The sequence below is a fragment of the Xenopus tropicalis genome, chromosome 8 (assembly GCF_000004195.4).
Source record: "Xenopus tropicalis strain Nigerian chromosome 8, UCB_Xtro_10.0, whole genome shotgun sequence".
Taxonomy (NCBI): domain Eukaryota; kingdom Metazoa; phylum Chordata; class Amphibia; order Anura; family Pipidae; genus Xenopus; species Xenopus tropicalis.
In genome coordinates, this window is record NC_030684.2 from 119417539 (window position 1) to 119434622 (window position 17084).

The following is a 17084-nucleotide window of genomic DNA, read 5'->3' on the forward strand; positions in this document are numbered from 1 at the left end:
ACAGATACAATGTTTCATGTCACACAGCGTACATTTAGTGCATGAAGTGGCTTCCTACCCTATTGTTTCTCACTGACACTTGGAATTTTAGCAAAACCTTCGTCTCTTTTTTGTAAGAGTTCAAATGCACCGAGTGTAGGTTGTGCCGTGACACACAAAGAACACGCAGTACAACAGTGATGACCCTGAATCTTAACAAAACCCAAGACAACAATGGGCGACACATTAACAATCTCGGCTGCAATGAATGGGAAAGGAGCGCTGAGAGGGAACTCTGGCAAACAGACCGGGAGGCAAGGTAGCAATTAGGAAACAGAAATGTTACTTACAATGAAGGATCTTGGACGAGGTCCTTAAGGTTTATTCCACTTCTGTCTTCTGCAAGGTTCCTGAAGCAACTGTCACTCACTAGGGAAACAAAAGGGTACAATAAGCACAAGCTGTAATTTCTACATTGGGCTTCATTATTTAACTGCATAAAAGAACTGCAGATCAAACTAAAGTTTTTAGGAGGAATGGTCAAGCAAGTGCCCCATGGGACACCTATTAGTAAGTAATTAGCTGATCCTTTCCAGAAATCATTGGCATTGTCTGGAGATTACAGTTACCTGATAAGCGATTGGTTGATTTTGTTTTATTTCAAGGCAACAAGCAGCCAATCACTCTAAAGCTGGTCATACATGCACCGATAATATCGTACGAAACCTCATTTTGTACAATATTCGGTGTGTATATGGCTGCTCAAAGAGGCGACCGATATTGCAAAAGACTGCGGATATCGGTCGAATTTCTATTGTTTCTACCTCCATATCGGACAATTCAGCCCTGAACGTCAATGGAGGGTGGGAACGATCTTTTATGCGACCAATGGTTGCACGAAAGATAGAAATTGCTACATGTGTGGCCACCTTAAGGCTTCATGCTAACTACTCCAGTCAGCAGGACCACACTCAGGTCCGAACTCCATGTGGTACTTTTCAGTGAGCATCATTCTATCAGACAAACGCTACAACCCACTAGAAAATGAGACTCACAGAACAAAATTCTGACACCTGTTCCGAATAAGGGGTTCGTGTTGGGCTTATGTCCTGTAGTGGAAACATGTAATTAACTGACTTTTGACCACCCTGTTTGCTTACACTGTGTAATCTATGGCTGTATGTGTTGATTTTCCTCCAGCCAAATTATTAAATATATACAGACACACAAGTACACCAAAAGGCAGTGCATATGTGTAGCAGGCAAATGCACTGATCCTTGGTAGGTCCATGCCAACACAAGCAAAGGTATGATTGGCTGTTATGTTGTCACTGAAGGAATCCATGTTGTACTGTACCTATAGTCATAATTCAGATGCACAATATACTAAATGCAGAAATTCTAATAGTGAATATATCAAATATTAATATATACAGTCCCAGCAGAGGTAGCACTCCCCACACAAAGGGATAAATGCCCGGGTGCTAAATGCAAAACATACAAATATAGGTGCAATAGAGGCCAGCACTCACAGGAAAAATAAAGGTTTTACAAAAAGTATTTCAACATGGTTTTTTATTTGCCCGACGTTTCAGTTCCAAACAGGAACTTTCTTCAGGGAGTCTCCCTGAAGAAAGTTCCTGTTTGGAACTGAAACGTCGGGCAAATAAAAACCATGTTGAAATATATATATATATATATATATATATATATATATATATATTAGATATTAAATATGATTCATGTGCCTTTTAAGTCTCAATATTTAAATTGGGGCAGTTCACCAACTAAACAACTATAGGGCTTATTTTCATCACAACCGTGCACGCATTTTGTTGCAAATTGGATACAATTGTGTGGAAGTCTGTCTGGCATCATTTCCATTGTTTGTTGTGTTCTAAATTCTTTAGGGCGCGGAGGGAACCCTGGAGCTAGCGCACTTGTATGGAAGTGGAAATAGCACATTTTGAAACAAGTACCTTTAGGGCAATGACAGACGGGAAGATTAGTCGCCCTGCAACAAATCTTCATTGTCACGAGCGACTAATCTCCCCGCAATGCCATCCCACCGGCAAGAATGTAAATTGTCGTTGGGAAGTCGCCCAAAGTTTCCTCTCAAGGAAACTTCGGCAATTCGTAGCGACACTTATACCATTCCACCGGCAATTTACATTCTTGCCGGTGGGATTAGTCGCCCGCGGCAATGAAGATTTGTTGTGGTGCGACTAATCTCCCCATCTACCACTGCCCTTAATGAAAGTAGTTTTAAGAGCAACTGACTGTGGGGGGAAGTTGCCCACTGCACTAGTGGGGTAAATGAGCCCTTATCTCTCCTGCTTGCCGTAGTTCTTTGGCAGATGCCTCTTAAAAAAAGCGACATTTCCTCCAAATCCGTCACATGATCAGCGCGTGATGAGCAGTGTTCGCAAGATTTAAGCATCTGAAAAGCTATTTCTCTGAGCCATGTCATTCTGTGGTCACGAGAAAGTTCCACACTATATATCCAGAAAATTAAATTCTGCAATTCTGCCCAACTTCAAAGCAAGGCTATCAGCGCCATAAAATGTTTTCTCATTGCATCACATGTCATGGAAACAACTAATTTCCCAACTGGCTCAAGGTATTATGTTGAAAGAACGGCGCGAATGAATCATTAGTCTCTGTTTTGACATAAACAGCGGGGATTTTATTACATTTTAACCAGCCGGTGGATTTTATTTAAAAACAAATAAAGTTTTCAATTAAGGGGCGATGGTTTTTCTTCCCCTTTGGACAGGCATCCAAAACAACCTTTGAAACGGGATTCTATCTCGACTCCCGACTAGCGCCCCCCCAACACCCTCGGAACATCTGTGAGGAGATATTGATTTCTACAAAGGTTAAAGTCTTAATTTCTGCAGGGAAACACATCTTTCCTCCTCGCCATGCTGAAAGCCTCATGTTGTAAAACTCTGCTTATTCTATCTTGTATAACAAACACATCAATGAATATTTGACATTATTTGCCTACATGAGAAACCCTGGGGGCCTTTTTTAAAAAAAAAGAAAGAAATTTAAAATGTATTCCACTAAACAGTTTTTGACTCATTCATAATCCTGTACAACAAAAGGGGATAACCCTTACTTATTCAAATTTAAGGTACAGGTATAGGATCCCTTATCCGGAAACCCATTATCCAGAAAGTTCCAAATTACAGAACATCTCCCATAGACTCCATTTTAATTAAATAACTCACATATTTAAAAATGATTTCCTTTTTCTCTGTAATAATAAAACATTACCTTATACTTGATCCCAACTAAGATATAATTACCCCTTATTGGGGGCAGAACAGTCCTATTGGGTTTATTTAATGGTTAAACGATTCCCTTTTCTCTGTAATAATAAAACAGTACCTGTACTTGATCCCAACTAAGATATAATTACCCCTTATTGGGGCAGAACAGCCCTATTGGGTTTATTTAATGGTTCAATTATTCCCTTTTCTCTGTAATAATAAAACAGTACCTGTACTTGATCCCAACTAAGATATAATTACCCCTTATTGGGGGCAGAGAAGCCATATTGGGTTTATTTCATGGTTAAATGATTCCCTTTTCTCTGTAATAATAAAACAGTACCTGTACTTGATCCCAACTAAGATATAATTACCCCTTATTGGGGGCAGAACAGCCCTATTGGGTTTATTTCATGGTTAAATGATTCCCTTTTCTCTGTAATAATAAAACAGTACCTGTACTTGATCCCAACTAAGATATAATTACCCCTTATTGGGGGCAGAACAGCCCTATTGGGTTTATTTAATGGTTAAATGTATGTATGTATGTATGTATGTATGTATGTATAACTTTATTTATAAAGCGCCACAAGGGTACGCAGCGCTGTACAGTCTTACAGAATACAAAATTACACACAGGGAGGACAAGTGATATAATAAATAAATACAATAAATACATATATGTATATATATATATATATATATAAGTGCCATGTGGTATGAGACACAGTAGGAAGGAGGTCCCTGCCCCGTAGAGCTTACAATCTGAGTGGTTGGGTAACATACAGGAACAAACTGGAAGGTAAGAGTGCATCAGGTATGGGCATTTGCCCTTAAGCGCAGGACTGGGCAATGATTCCCTTTTCTCTGTAATAATAAAACAGTACCTGTACTTGATCCCAACTAAGATATAATTACCCCTTATTGGGGGCAGAACAGTCCTATTGGGTTTATTTAATGGTTAAATGATTCCCTTTTCTCTGTAATAATAAAACAGTACCTGTACTTGATCCCAACTAAGATATAATTACCCCTTATTGGGGGCAGAACAGTCCTATTGGGTTTATTTAATGGTTAAATGATTCCCTTTTCTCTGTAATAATAAAACAGTACCTGTACTTGATCCCAACTAAGATATAATTACCCCTTATTGGGGGCAGAACAGTCCTATTGGGTTTATTTAATGGTTAAATGATTCCCTTTTCTCTGTAATAATAAAACAGTACCTGTACTTGATCCCAACTAAGATATAATTACCCCTTATTGGGGGCAGAACAGCCCTATTGGGTTTATTTAATGGTTAAATGATTCCCTTTTCTCTGTAATAATAAAACAGTACCTGTACTTGATCCCAACTAAGATATAATTACCCCTTATTGGAGCCAAAACAATCCTATTGGGTTTAATTACTGTTTAAACATTTTTTTAGCAGACTAAGGTAGGAGATCCAAATTACAGAAAGACCCCTTTATCCAGAAAACCCCAGGTTCTGAGCATTCTAAACAACGGGTCCCATATCTGTACAATTATTGCCAATAGGTATGAACAATACAGGTGCCTACTTACTCTATAAGGATCATTTTTGACAACAACCGCAGGAAGAAATGCAAAGTTGACGGCATTCATAAAAGAGGCTGTTCACCTTTGAGTTAATGTTTAGTATGCTGTAAAAAAAATAATACACTAAGACAATTTGCAATTGGTTTTTATTTTTTATTATTTGTGGGTATTGAATTATTTCACTTTTTGTCCAGTAACTCCCAGTTTTGGAATTTCAGCAGCTATCTGGTTGCTAGGGTTCAAATTACTTTAGCAACTAAGGAGTGGTTTGAATGAGTGACCGGTATATAAATAGGAGAAGACCTGAATAGAAAGATAAGTATTAAAAAGTAACAATAGCAAGAAAATTGTAGCCTCACAGAGCAATAGTTTTGTGGTTGTTGGGGTCAGTGACCCCCATTTAAAAGTCAGGAGAAGGCAAATAATTAAAAAAAAACTATAAAAAATAAATAATGAAGACCAAATGAAAACTGCTTAGAAGTGGGAATTCTATAACATACTAAAAATGAACATAACAATGGTAATTGTGCCAAAGCTGCTCATTGCGCTACCTCTGTCCTGCATCTGCTGACGCAGGGTAACCCTGAGGCTTCCAGTGGTGCCATGGCTTCCATACCAGCCGCCATCCAAAGACATAACTAAAGAATCACACAAAGACATCATTTTCATGGCAAGTGCCAGAAATTACGGCATCCTAACACCACAGATTTTCAGGGCAAATAGGGCATTTTAACGCATCAACCACAACTGCATCTAATGCACTGCCACCTTGCAGCTGGAATTATGGGGGAAAAAAGTCTGCATTGTGGGTATGAAACATTCCAACGTGCACCCAAAACTGCACTTTACATACTGCACTTGTGCTCCTAAATTAACCCTTATTTGACTATGGGGCACAGTGTCCTATGTCACTGATAGAGTTCACTCAATAACTGAAAAAAAGCTGTGCAAAATGGTATATGCCTTCACTCACCATGGATGAGCAAGTATCAATGCTGCTCAGATTGCACACATAATTAACTGGCCCCTTTTTTTGTCCAGTAGCCTATTTTTTTTTTTCTTGGGGAAAGAATTTCAGAACATTTCAGAACAAATTTGCACCCAGGCATTAACCCATAGCAACCAATCATTTTTTAGCTTATCCAGTCAACTGCAAGTAAACAATGAAACAAACCCCTCATTGGCTGCCACGGGTTACTGCCCAGGTGCAAATTTGTCCAGTATTGTGGATGTAAAGTGCCTTTTTGCTATATGGCAAATCTGCACATACAGCCCAGCAGGCAGAGTGATGGTCACTCTGACTACAGTATGGTGGCCCCCCTATTGGCCCTAATGGCCAGAACAAGAGTTATTTACCAGAATATCCAACTGATTCCAAAATGCCTCCATTTGGGATTGGGCTTGATCATGGGGCAGATGCCCAAAATTGTGTAGAAAATGGGCAACTTTATCTGGCAATGCTTAAAATCTTATATACAGGCTTCAATTTAAGCTTTTTTTGTATAGACTCGTGTGCAGTTAAGGAATACTGTCACTGGAATCCTGCATTAATATCTGTTTTTTTAAATTTAATTTTGAACTTTTACATGGGGCTAGCCATATTCTTCATTTCCCAGGGTGCCAGGGTCATGTGACCTGTGCTGTGATAAACTTCAGTCACACTTTACTGCTGCGCTGCAAGTTGGAGTGATATTCCCCCCCAACAATGGGAAGGGAGCAAGATAGCGGCTCCCAGTAGGTATCAGAATAGCACTCAATAGTAAGAAATCCAAGTCTGGCTTGGGACTCCTTCAGTTACATGGGAGTAGGAGAAACAATAGGTTACCTGAAAGCAGTTCTAATGTGTAGCGCTGGCTCCTTCTGAAAGCTCAGACTCAGGCACAATGCACTGAGATGGCGCCTACACACCGGTATTACAGCTAAAAATACATTTGTTGGTTCAAGAATCAAATTTTAAATGGTAGAGTGAATTATTTGCTATGTAAACAGTGTAATTTTGAAATAAAAAGTACCCCATAAAAATCATGACAGTATCCCTTTAAGTAGATCTATAACTATAAATATTGGGGGCCATTTACTGTAGTAATCAAGGCTTGGCCATGCTTGCCTGCAATCGCTAAGACCAACATAAGGGAAGAGAAATGAAGTCTTGGAGATAAAACAGAAAACCAGTTTTGGGACATAATCGTATTCACGTATTTCATAATAATCTATCTTCCTTCAATCAGCCTTCCATCATGGTATAAAGCTAAACACATAGCCATACAGTTTTTATTCCATGAGATGTCTTTCTTCTTTCCCTATCATACACAATTGTGGATAAAATAACACAATCCCTATATAATATTCAGGCCAAAAGCACAGTATGATATTAGTTCTACTTTCCTTTTACCGTTTTGCAAGTTCAATGGGAATTATGCAATAGAGATGCTAGACGTTTGGGACCTTAGGCACCAGAACACTGTAATTGCAGTAAATTACTGGCTGGGGAACACGGTGCAGGCAAAGGTTGAAACCAGGACAATGCAGAACCTGCTGGGAAGTGTTTATTTTATTAAAACCAAATGAGATATAATTATTCTAAGTGTTTTATAAAGAGTGTTATTATATTAAACATCACACTGTCTACAAAGCCATTTTGTGCACACGTGTTTAGGGAATGGAACCAGTGACCCAAATGGTTTGGATATGGCCCTATGGCACACAGTGCAGTACCTGGGAGTCCCCATTATTTTGATTCAGCATTCTGTATCACAGAAACACAGTCGTGGTTATTCATTATTTAGGTTCTCAATTATTTTTACATCACCAAAGTTGTGGTGTAATACCAACACAAAGTGTGTGCATTCATTTTTGCAATTTGCAATTATGCAATATTTAAAAAACTATAAAGAACAATTGCACTGCAAATAAACATTTTGCAATTATGTTTGCACATTGAATCTTGTCCAGCTTTAGAAATATAAACACAGGCATGTTCACTGTGCGTATAATTCTGCGCTGCGCGAATTTATAAATGTGCCCCTGTGACTACAATGCAATTACAGGTATGGGATCCCTTATCTGGAAACCCGTTATCCAGAAAGTTCGAAATTACAAAAAGGCCATCTCCCATAGACTCTATTATAAGCAAATAATTCTAATTTTTAAAAATGATTCCCTTTTCTCTGTAATAATAAAACAGTTCCTGTACTTGATCCCAACTAAGATATAATTAATCCTTATTGGGGGCAGAACAGCCCTATTGGGTTTAATTAATGGTTAAATGATTCCCTTTTCTCTGTAATAATAAAACAGTACCTGTACTTGATCCCAACTAAGATATAATTACCCCTTATTGGGGGCAGAACAGCCCTATTGGGTTTATTTAATGGTTAAATGATTCCCTTTTCTCTGTAATAATAAAACAGTACCTGTACTTGATCCCAACTAAGATATAATTACCCCTTATTGGGGGCAGAACAGCCCTATTGGGTTTATTTAATGGTTAAATGATTTCCTTTTCTCTGTAATAATAAAACAGTACCTGTACTTGATCCCAACTAAGATATAATTACCCCTTATTGGGGGCAGAACAGCCCTATTGAGTTTATTTAATGGTTAAATGATTCCTTTCTCTGTAATAATAAAACAGTACCTGTACTTGATCCCAACTAAGATATAATTACCCCTTATTGGGGGCAGAACAGCCCTATTGGGTTTATTTCATGGTTAAATGATTCCCTTTTCTCTGTAATAATAAAACAGTACCTGTACTTGATCCCGACTAAGATATAAATAATCCTTATTGGAGGCAAAACAAGCCTATTGGGGGAGATTTATTAAGACATGAATGCTGGGAGCGTTCACTCGAATGCTCCGAGCATATTTTCACCAATTTTTTTGCACTTGAACTTTTTTGGTACGCTTCAAGGAAAAACCTAGAAGAGCAAGTAAGACGAACCTCTTTCTAACTGCCGCTTAGTAGGGCTTGCCCCATGGTTTCATCCCTATGAGGCTTCAAGGAAAAACCAAGAAGAGCAAGTAAGCCGAACCTCCTTCTAACTGCCGCTTAGTAGGGCTTGCCCCATGGTTTCATCCCTATGAGGCCTCAAGGAAAAACCTAGAAGAGCAAGTAAGCTGAACCTCCTTCTAACTGCCGCTTAGTAGGGCTTGCCCCATGGTTTCATCCCTATGAGGTTTCAAGTAAAAACCTAGAAGAGCAAGTAAGCTGAACCTCCTTCTAACTGCCGCTTAGTAGGGCTTGCCCCATGGTTTCATCCCTATGAGGCTTCAAGGAAAAACCTAGAAGAGCAAGTAAGCCGAACCTCCTTCTAACTGCAGCTTAAGTAGGACTTGCTCCACGGTTTCATCCCCATGAGGCTTCAAAGGAAAACCTAGAAGAGCAAGTAAGCCGAACCTCCTTCTAACTGCCGCTTAAGTAGGACTTGCTCCACGGTTTCATCCCCATGAGGCTTCAAAGGAAAACCTAGAAGAGCAAGTAAGCTGAACCTCCTTCTAACTGCCGCTTAGTAGGGCTTGCCCCATGGTTTCATCCCTATGAGGCTTCAAGGAAAAACCTAGAAGAGCAAGTAAGCCGAACCTCCTTCTAACTGCCGCTTAAGTAGGACTTGCTCCACGGTTTCATCCCCATGAGGCTTCAAAGGAAAACCTAGAAGAGCAAGTAAGCCGAACCTCCTTCTAACTGCCGCTTAGTAGGGCTTGCCCCACGGTTTCATCCCTATGAGGCTTCAAGGAAAAACCTAGAAGAGCAAGTAAGCCGAACCTCCTTCTAACTGCCGCTTAGTAGGGCTTGCCCCACGGTTTCATCCCTATGAGGCTCAGCTCATGGGCAATAATGAAGTATAATTCATTTTGGCTTGTGGTTCATCATAAATGGTGTCATCCCACAGAGTCCATCAGTCAACTAGCTCTGTTTGACCTTGACCACTTTCACATTATGTGGTTTCCACTGTTTTGGGAAAAGGATACTTTGTGGTTCATTTTGGCATTTCAGGGCACCAAACCAATTTCAAATACACTTGTTTGGACCTGAATTTTTTTTTTTTTTAACTTAACATAACTTTTTTTAATTACTTTCCCTATATAGAAATCACATCAAGTCTTTATTAATTAAAAAACGTGATTTGGGCTCGTACATAGTCAGATCTTCTCATGTGCTGGCTGTTAATCATGTTTTATTAGATCACGCTGTCTGCTTCAAAGAGACGCTTCTGAACATTCCGTCTGCGGCTTGTGCAATATCCCTTCATCGACGGAGCCAGCTATCATACCTTGTATCACGCAAGTAACTTAATAGAAGGAACGAAATTCCGTTTAGACGAGTCGTTTGTGATTTATCATTAATTTCTTGGTCCGGCAGAAGCCGCCAGATGTAACGGAGGTGATACGTTTGCAAATGCGATTACGGAATGGCCCACTTCCATGCTTTCATCAAAGAGACCATCTAATAACCTCCTCCAAAGCCATTTAACGATGATCCACAAGCTAATTTCTACCAGCTCTCAGCTTTATAGATATTTTAAAAAAGCCTTATCCTTTTTTAATGCTCTGGATCATTATTTTTCTTCATTAAATCGGTCCAAGTTAAATTTTATGAAATGCAGTTTTTAGGAAATCCAAAAAAAAAAAAAAATTATCGATATGAAACAAATTGTTTCCAGCATCCATAATGTTGTTTTTAGTAAAGAAAAGACGCTGACTATAGTGTGGCTGTGTTCGACCAAAGAATCTAATTGTGACAATGCTTTGAATAACCAATGAAATGTTACCAAACTGGGGACACCATCACTAAAACACCACTAAAATGTATTTTTAGTTTTCCATTTTTATCATCAAATTGATATATTGAGAGGTAAATGTAATTACAGGTATACGACCAGTTATCCAGAATGCTAGGGACCAAGGGTATTCCGAATAAGCGGTCTTTCCGTATTTTGGATCTCCATACCTTAAAGGAACAGTAACACCAAAAAATGAAAGTTTTTTAAAGTAATTAAAATATAATGTACTGTTGCCCTGCACTGGTAAAAGTTGTGTGTTTGCTACAGTAACACTACTATTGTTTATATAAATAAGCTGCTGTGTAGCCACGGGGGCAGCCATTAAAGGTCCCCATACACGGGCCGACTATAGCTGCCGATATCGGTCCCTTGGACCGATTCGGCAGCTAATCGGCCCGTGTATGGGGAGAGCCGAGCAGCCTGGCCGACCGATATCTGGCCTGAAATTGGCCAGATCTTGATCGGCCAGGTTAGAAAATCTGGTCGGATCGGGGACCGCATCGGCTCGTTGATGCGGTCCCCGATCCGACTGCCCCATTGCCGCTCACATAATCCGATCGTTTGGCCCCAGGGCCAAACGATCGGATTATTTTTTTTTTTACCTAAAGGCTCCCCGATATCGCCCACCCGTAGGTGGGGATATCAGGGGAAGATCCGCTCGCTTGGCGACATCGCCAAGCGAGCGGATCTGCTCGTGTATGGCCACCTTAACGTTGGAAAAAAGGAGAAAAGGCACAGGTTACATAGCAGATAACAGATCCTCTCTAGAATACAATAGTGTTTTATCTGTTATCTCCTATGTGCCTGTGCCTTTTCTCCTTTGAATGGCTTCCTCCGTGGCTAAACAGCAGCTTTGTTTATATACATTTCTGGGGCAAACACACCAGTTGTACCAGTGCAGGGCAGCAGTATATTATATTATTATTACTTTTATACACTTTCATTTTTTGGTGTTACTGTTCTTTTAAGTCTACTAAAAAATCAGTAAAAAATTAATAAACCCAATAGGGCTGTTCTGCTCCCAATAAGGGGTAATTATATCTTAGTTGGGATCAAGTACAGGTCCTTTTTATTATTACAGAGAAAAGGGAATCATTTAACCATTAAATAAACCCAATAGGATTGTTCTGCCCCCAATAAGGGGTAATTATATCTTAGTTGGGATCAAGTACAGGTACTGTTTTATTATTACAGAGAAAAGGGAATCATTTAACCATTAAATAAACCCAATAGGGCTGTTCTGCCCCCAATAAGGGGTAATTATATCTTAGTTGGGATCAAGTACAGGTCCTTTTTATTATTACAGAGAAAAGGGAATCATTTAACCATTAAATAAACCCAATAGGGCTGTTCTGCCCCCAATAAGGGGTAATTATATCTTAGTTGGGATCAAGTACAGGTACAGTTTTATTATTACAGAGAAAAAGGAAATCGATTTAAAAAATCTGAATTAGTTGATTAAAATGGAGTCTATGGGGCAGATAGACCTATAGGGGTGCGTTTTTTTGTGCATGCGATGTGACTTTGATGAATCGGTACTTGTTTATTGCGTGCTTTTTAATTCAAAACGCACTTTAGTGAATCGGCCCCTATGACAGACAGGCTTTCCGTAATTTGGAGCTTTCTGGATAATGGGTTTCCGGATAATGGATCCCATACCTGTACTATCTTCTTGATTATTTTCTCCAAGTTTGCAAAAACTCCCACAGTCCCAGCAGGCTGACTGTCCACAGCTTCCTTATGATCTCCTTCAGCCCACCTTTTTTAATATTACTCCCTTATTAGAAACTAGCCAGGGCCATGGTCTAGTGGGCAAGGAGAAGTAGGGGGACATTGGGGGGACACTGCACAGAATTCCATAGGTTTTGCATTTGCAGGAACAACCCCTTGGGCTCAAAGCCAATACAGAAAGATACAGCAGTAGGGGGTTTCCTGGTGCAGTAAGTTATGACAGGTAAATAACATTATTGTATCCAAAGGCCTAGTTCAACATGTGGGCTATATAGTCTACTGTAAAAACCATGATGTCAGGGCAAAAGCAATATCAGCCTCTTTATATTACATTTGATGGATGGCTGGACTAGTGGTTAATATAATCTAATAAAGAGGCTGGCAAATTCTATTATTAGATTCTCTAATATACTAGCATGCTGAGATAAATCAGCCCTGTTCTGCTTTCATTTTTGATTGATGGAAACAAGTTTAAAACACAAACATATAAGCACTATCCAAAGGGTATTTTTCTTAATTCATTACGTTCTGTAAGGCTGGGAATTCTGAAACTGCAGATAGGTTCTTCTCTTACTATCAGTCCCTAGTCACTTCTATCATAGTCCGCCTTATGCATTGTTTCCCATCAGCCCCTCATTCTCTCTTAAAGGGGACCTGACACCCTAAGAAATTATTCCAAATCCTTTTCTATCATATTAGTTGAGCAAAACAAACTTTACTTACACTGTATAAACTATTTAAATCTTGCTGCCTTCAGTCTTGGAATTCATGGTTACAGCCAGCGGGCCGGTGCCATTTTGTGTACACTGTTATTAAGGCAAGCTTTATATCACCCCAAAATCTTATACATTTGCCATCTAGGTGATATCTAGGAAGTGCTGAATGGAAAGTTGAAGTAATTGCAGTTAAAAATCTGAGCTGTCAATCATATATTGCCTGCCCCGCCTCTATGCCGCAGGCATAGAGGCGGGGCAGGCAATATATGATTGACAGCTCAGATTTTTAACTACATTTATAACAGGTATGGATGATTTCATTAATTTATTTATTAATTTTTCATTTAATTTTTAAAAGACTTTTATTATACAGCTTTTTATCTGTGGGTGACAGGTCCCCTTTAAAAGAAAATCCTACTCTTTTAATGCAGCGACAACTACACAGTTCTGCAGAGGTCTCAGCTGGCTAACTGCCCTTTAGCCCTTTCCTCAATTGATGTCAATGATTTAAGACAAGAGGTCAGGCAGCATTAAAATAGTCAGCCTGTTCCAGGTATGTATTTGACACCCCAGAATGCACTACTGCTCCAACACCGCTGCTAGGAGGACCATGAAGGTAAGGACACTTCTGGGCCAACCCATTACCATGGTGACACATAAGGCTGGAGGCACCTACCGTGAAGTCTCAACCATCTGAGCAGAACCTGCATGTGTCACATTCAATATACACACTTACAAAATGGAATGGATATTATAAAATGGCATGGAAATATATTTAGACCTTTTTAGTTTTGAATATTGTCAAGAAGAAGGAAAGGTAAAGACTAAGTAAGCTTTAGCAGAAAGGTCTATGTAAATACAGCCATAAGCACTCACAGAAACGCTGCACTCTATCCTCTATCAAAGAGTAGATAGAGTCCTCTATCAAAAGCAACACAGGATTTCTAGACTGTTTTTTTGTAAACATGCTGTTCCAGTGTCTGACTTCCTCTCTCAGAAACAGCCTAAATTCCCGGGGCCAGAGTTTTCTTCTCTCTCCCCTCTCCTGCTCCCCCCTCCCACAAGACTGCTAAGAACTCCCTCCCCCCTCCCTTAGGAATGTGTGATCTGAGCTATAACGGCTAGAGCTGCAGGCAGGAAGCTACTTAAAATGGCAGCTGCTATCTAAAGCAAACGGAGAAAAGCTTCTAAAGCTGTTTACTCAGGTATGGTAATGCTTTCTGCAGAATAAATATATTGTTCAAGGTGGCACTAATGTGGCAAATCTATTGGCAGTAAAGCTACTGAACTGAAAGCTATCTTGAAATATTGTAGACTGTTATTTAACATTAATGGGGCTATCATGTTATACACTGACATCACGACTTCTATACCACTGCTAGAATGTTCTAGATAATTTTGATGTCAGAAATCAATTACCTCTGTGTTCTACATATTTAGATACTACACCACCATATCACGCAATTTTACACTGCAAATGTATGTATGTATGTATATCTTTATTTATAAAGTGCTACTTATGTACGCAGCGCTGTACAGTAGAATACATTAATACAAACAGGGGGTTATTAAGATAATAATAGATAAATACAAAGTATAACAATAAATACAAGATAAAGTTGCAATAAGTTAAGAGTCAAAGACACAAGAGGATGGAGGTCCCTGCCCCGTAGAGCTTACAATCTATATGGGAGAGTAACTTACAGACACAAATAGGCAAATATAAGTGCTGTAGGTCACAGTGGGTGACACTGCAATATACAGTAAGTGCCAGTGACAATATAAGTTACAATATAAGCAAATGTATAGTTATCTATGGAAAAGGAACGGTGTGCAGATTTTCTCTTTACAATAACAGTTGCTGTTTTCACATTTATGACAACAGGGACATAATTAGCAAAAAGCCTTTCAAAGAATCCCAGATTCCCACAAATGCGAGTCATTATTTACAGTTTATATTTTAAATCAACCAAAATGTGAGGCTATATCCTTTCTATGCTCACAGTTTTCACGTAATTGTATATATATATATATATATAGACATGTATGTTTAAAGGCTATAGTGGTATCTCTTACAACATGTTACGAGCAAACCCAGAAGGTGCCTATGCTTTATAAAGTGCAATTTACAGCCCAGTTCAGCTTCCCATGCCTACAAGAGTACCAGGCCACAGCTTCTTGTTATGGGATAATAAACAATAGGAATCTTGTAAAACATTATAGGGAGTTTATGGCTGGGCCTGTCTATGATAATGGCTGCTTAGCAAAGGCTAAAACTCAAAGCTCCACCGGTAACACTTTCATAGAAGCTTGGGGAATTAAATTAAAATGAAAATTAACATATTTTCAGCTTTTAAAAGTTCTATTTGGCAACTCCCCATGGAGAATAAATAAGGAAGATAAAAAGATAGCGGCCTGGGTATATCTTAGCAATGAAATGACCTCTTACAGCCTGCTGGGTAACAGCATTACCAGATTCATATCTTATTCTATATCTTAATCTAATATATAAGACAACTCCAGGCTAACAGTATGGGGCAGACTGTAATCACATCAGGAGCCACAAGAACAACAAAAGCAAGTGCTCCAGTTGGCTAGTTTGGGTTCCAAAGAGACACTGTTCCCATGGACTGCTACAGTAGAAACATTAATAACGAGACTGAGCTCACATTTCCTTTAACAGTCTCATATTTTGGAGAAGAGTCTCTTCCCAAGGCCAAAAGGAGGGAGAAGGTAGTATTATTTAGGAACCCTTGGGAGTTAAATAAATATGCCTAAACATTCCCTAAAAAGCTAAATATGCATTCGTGTTGTCTTGGACCTCTGCCTTTTGAATACTGGCACCATCTTTATACATGGCTTCAAGCATATACTGTATATATTCGAGTATAAGCCGCTCCCCCATTATGGCTCGCCGAGGCGCGGCGCTTTTTGATTGTCCCATGGGTTCTGCAGTCCCTTAAAGGAGAACTAAACCCTATTTACAAATTAAGCTCAGCTTGTTGCCCTGTATGTGAAGAGCTACTTACCTGATGCCGTGCACGCAAGGTCGTCCACGGGAAGGGGAGGGGGGTTGGAAGCACGCAACGAGCGCATTGCATCTGTGAATCCATACCGTATATACTCGAATATAAGCCGAGGGCTACTTTTAGTGCTGAAAAACTCGGCTTATAATCGAGTATATATGGTAATTAAGCTTTGTCCTTCCCCAATAGAGCTATTCTTTTCAACATTACATAGAATCGTATATCGTCTTCCCTACAAGTGAGGCAAAAGCGGGTGTTGAGTACATTCACCCTCCAAGTTCAACCTATGCAATTAAGAGGGGGCTCAAAACAAAACAATTATCTACGAGTGCCTTATTATTTAAAATAAAAAATGGATTTAATCAGCATACAAGGCGAAAATGTAGTAGATCTTTGAGTACAGGTATAGGACCCCTTATCTGGAAACCCATTATCCAGAAAGTTCCAAATTACGGAAAGCCTGTCTCCCATAGACTCCATTTTAATCAAATTATTCCGAATTTTAAAACTGATTTCCTTTTTCTCTGTAATAATAAAACAGTACCTTGTAATTGATCCCAACTAAGATATAAGTACCCCTTATTGGGGGCAGAACAGTCCTATTGGGTTTATTTAATGGTTAAATGATTCCCTTTTCTCTGTAATAATAAAACAGTACCTGTAATTGATCCCAAGTAAGATATAAATAACCCTTATTGGATGCAAAACAATTCCACTGGGTTTAATTAATGTTTTATTGATTTTTTAGTAGACGTAAGGTATGAAGATCCAAATTACGGAAAGACCCCTTATCCGGAAAACCCTTGGTCCCGAGCATTCTGGATAATGGGTCCTATACCTGTACTGCAAATGGTGCCCTAGAAGGCCTCACAGAGTGAATGAAACCAGAACTGGCAGTCAGTTGACAGAGATGGGTAAGACGAGGTACCATGAATGGTGATGTTCTCCTGGGATAAATAGAGCTAAATAGAAGTTCTAGCTATTCTGCTCAATGATTCCCAGAGCTCACAG

The 17084-nt window shown here is 39.3% G+C and overlaps 1 protein-coding gene across 19 annotated transcripts in view; it reads right to left on the reverse strand.

The window, feature by feature from the left end:
* Window positions 1-17084, reverse strand: part of gphn (gephyrin) — a 209800-nt gene that overhangs the window by 123393 nt on the left and 69323 nt on the right. For all 19 annotated transcript variants that reach the window (XM_018096115.2, NM_001102902.1, XM_018096104.2 and 16 more), the window contains 1 exon segment: window positions 330-408. In XM_018096115.2, coding sequence (XP_017951604.1) covers window positions 330-408 — 79 coding nt within the window.